Source organism: Palaemon carinicauda, chromosome 17, assembly GCF_036898095.1.
Source record: "Palaemon carinicauda isolate YSFRI2023 chromosome 17, ASM3689809v2, whole genome shotgun sequence".
Lineage (NCBI taxonomy): Eukaryota > Metazoa > Arthropoda > Malacostraca > Decapoda > Palaemonidae > Palaemon > Palaemon carinicauda.
Window position 1 is genome coordinate 42436479 of NC_090741.1, and position 2500 is coordinate 42438978.

The window sequence follows — 2500 nt, forward strand, 5'->3', positions numbered from 1 at the left end:
TGTAAGAGTATACCATGAAATTATTTTCGTTTTCTTTAAAGTGTGACACACAAAATAAATAACACACACGCTATCGTATTAATATATAGATAATAATAATAATAATAATAATAATAATAATAATAATAATAATAATAAAATTTGATCTGAAAATATCTTTTGTGTAATTGTGGATAGTGTCTGCAAAGTTCAGTAGTTCCTAAAACCTGTTTGTGATTATATCAGTAAACACGTTTCAAGCGTAACTCCAAACTAGCTCCAATTTGCTACAAATCTGTTTTAATGATAATCAAAGCTGGGTTCTCCCTTTCCATTCTTCTTCTATTATGGTTTTGACTTTCCTTCCTGACATATTTTAGTTTTCCTGTCTCTCTTTAACCCTTTTCAGCCTTGGTGCTCCTAAAGATGGCGTTACAGATTCTCGCTTTATATTTTCAGTGTTATAATCTGCACCAAGTAACCACCGTCTATTTCTACATTAAAACTACTTTGAAATACTACATTTACTCAACCTAGGCTTCGAAAACTCAAATTTCATGGATTCATTTTAATATTTTCAGTACCTTTACGGTGCACACGCCATCCTACTCGTCTATGACGTCACAAGCAGCCACTCGCTGGACTGCCTTCAGGATTGGGTGACCACTGTCCGCAGAGTGGGTCGCTCCCAAGAGAGGCCTCCTCTTCTTGCTCTCATTGCTAATAAGGCTGATCTAGAACATGCCAGGCAGGTGAGATAAATCGTCTACTGGAATAACAGTTCATCTTAAATAATGATATTAGCATCCCATAGTAATTCATGGCAGCAATTAGAAAAATAAGAGTATAAAGCACCGTCACTTTCCTGTCTATTAAAACCCATATTATCCTTACTCTAGATTGTGTCTTGTATGGATTATCTTAATTTTATTAAACTCATAAATAATATTGTAATTGAAAATTTTATTTAATTGTTCGTACAAAAGCAAATATCTACTGTTTCTCGCAGGTGAAAAGTGAGAAGCACCACAGATTTGCAAATGAAAATGGCATGGCCTCCTACGTTCTCTCAGCCAAGACGGGCGAAGGCGTGGCGCTCTCTTTTCAAAAGGTAAGTTCTTTAAGAGTCACTTAGTTCAAGTTTTTATCTCTATTCAATTGTCACTTGACTCTTACAAGGCTGGAATGGGGAAATTGCAGGTCTATGGGGGGTAAGAATTGGTGCAAATTTTGTAATGAAAGATGTTTGACAGCTAAATGGAAAGATACGGTTGGGAGAGGATAGAAGGTAACAAACAACTGGCAATATTAAAACTGATATACTCCTAAGAAAGTAAGATACCCCTATTCATTAATATATGTATGATAACAATAACTAATGGTATTCTGTTTGCATAGCGTGTCTGCAACTGCATTATATTGTTCCTATATGTTTTGCCGAATACAATGACCTTTGCTTTCAACACTTGCTTCCCTTAATTAATCAGTTGATTTGCATTCGCAATCAATAACCGAATCTGGCGGTTACACAATCTTGGTATTTATAGATGATTCTAATTTGTCTTATCGTTGGGACTTTTGAACGAAAAAGAAGTTTAAAATAAGGCTATGAAATTAATATCTACTGTTTTCCAGCATCATTATTCCTTTATTATTGTACCAGTTATTTTCTATTTTCCATTTCCCAACAGCCTTGGGTAAGGTTGCAGCATTAGGGTGAAGTCTCAAGTGACCTTTTAAGTAGCTAGACTGTCATCGATATATAGCTGCTATTATAGGAAACCTAATTGAGAAAGCAAATAAATTCTTGGTGAACTTATGCTGCCTGTTAAAAGTAGGTCAGACATAGCGTTTGACCCACCTTTACTACTTTTAGTGAATGTTGTTGAAGATTTCTTGTCTAGACCAAGACTCGAGCATACCAGTTGCCTGTAGCTTTACAACTTTTAGTGAATGTAGTTGAAGATTGCTCGTCTAGACCAAGGCTCGTGCATATCAGTTGCCTGTAGCTCTTAACTAGCAATTCCTGTGCAAAAGCAAGTCTAGTGGTTTCTTAGTGAACTTATGCTGCTTAAGATATAGTCCAAGTTACCTATAAGTCTTATGGTTTCCTAGTGAACTTACACTGTCTAAGAAATAGTCCTAGTTACCTATAAGTCTAATGGTTTCTGAGTGGACTTACAATGTCTAACAAATAGTCCTAGTTACCTTTAACCTTGATTGCAGCAGTCTCCTGTTTCACTTTTCATAGCCATATAAATTTTCTGTAGGTTGCAGCAGAACTGCTGGGCGTTCGTCTGACGAAGGCCGAGCAGGAGCAACAGCAGCCTGTTGTCACAGCGGAGATCGAGACCTTCCACGAAGCAGCGCTGCCGAAGGCACCACCTCCCAGTAGTTCTATGCCCTCGTCTGTGTGCAGTCTCATGTAGCAGGCACCCTGCAGGGTGCTGCTGAATGCTTCACTGGATTTCCTCTCAGACAAAAGCATTGCCTTAGTAGCTTATAGATTGTAGGCTTCTAT

The 2500-nt window shown here is 37.5% G+C and overlaps 1 protein-coding gene across 1 annotated transcript in view; it reads left to right on the plus strand.

The window, feature by feature from the left end:
* The window catches only part of LOC137656042 (ras-related protein Rab-28-like), a 9934-nt gene that overhangs the window by 6624 nt on the left and 810 nt on the right, over window positions 1-2500 (plus strand). Inside the window, exons 4-6 of the mRNA XM_068390218.1 lie at window positions 561-731; window positions 989-1090; window positions 2250-2500. The exon at window positions 2250-2500 is cut by the window's right edge and continues 810 nt beyond it. Coding sequence (XP_068246319.1) covers window positions 561-731; window positions 989-1090; window positions 2250-2408 — 432 coding nt within the window. The 3' untranslated portion in view covers window positions 2409-2500. The remainder of the gene's footprint in view (window positions 1-560; window positions 732-988; window positions 1091-2249) is intronic.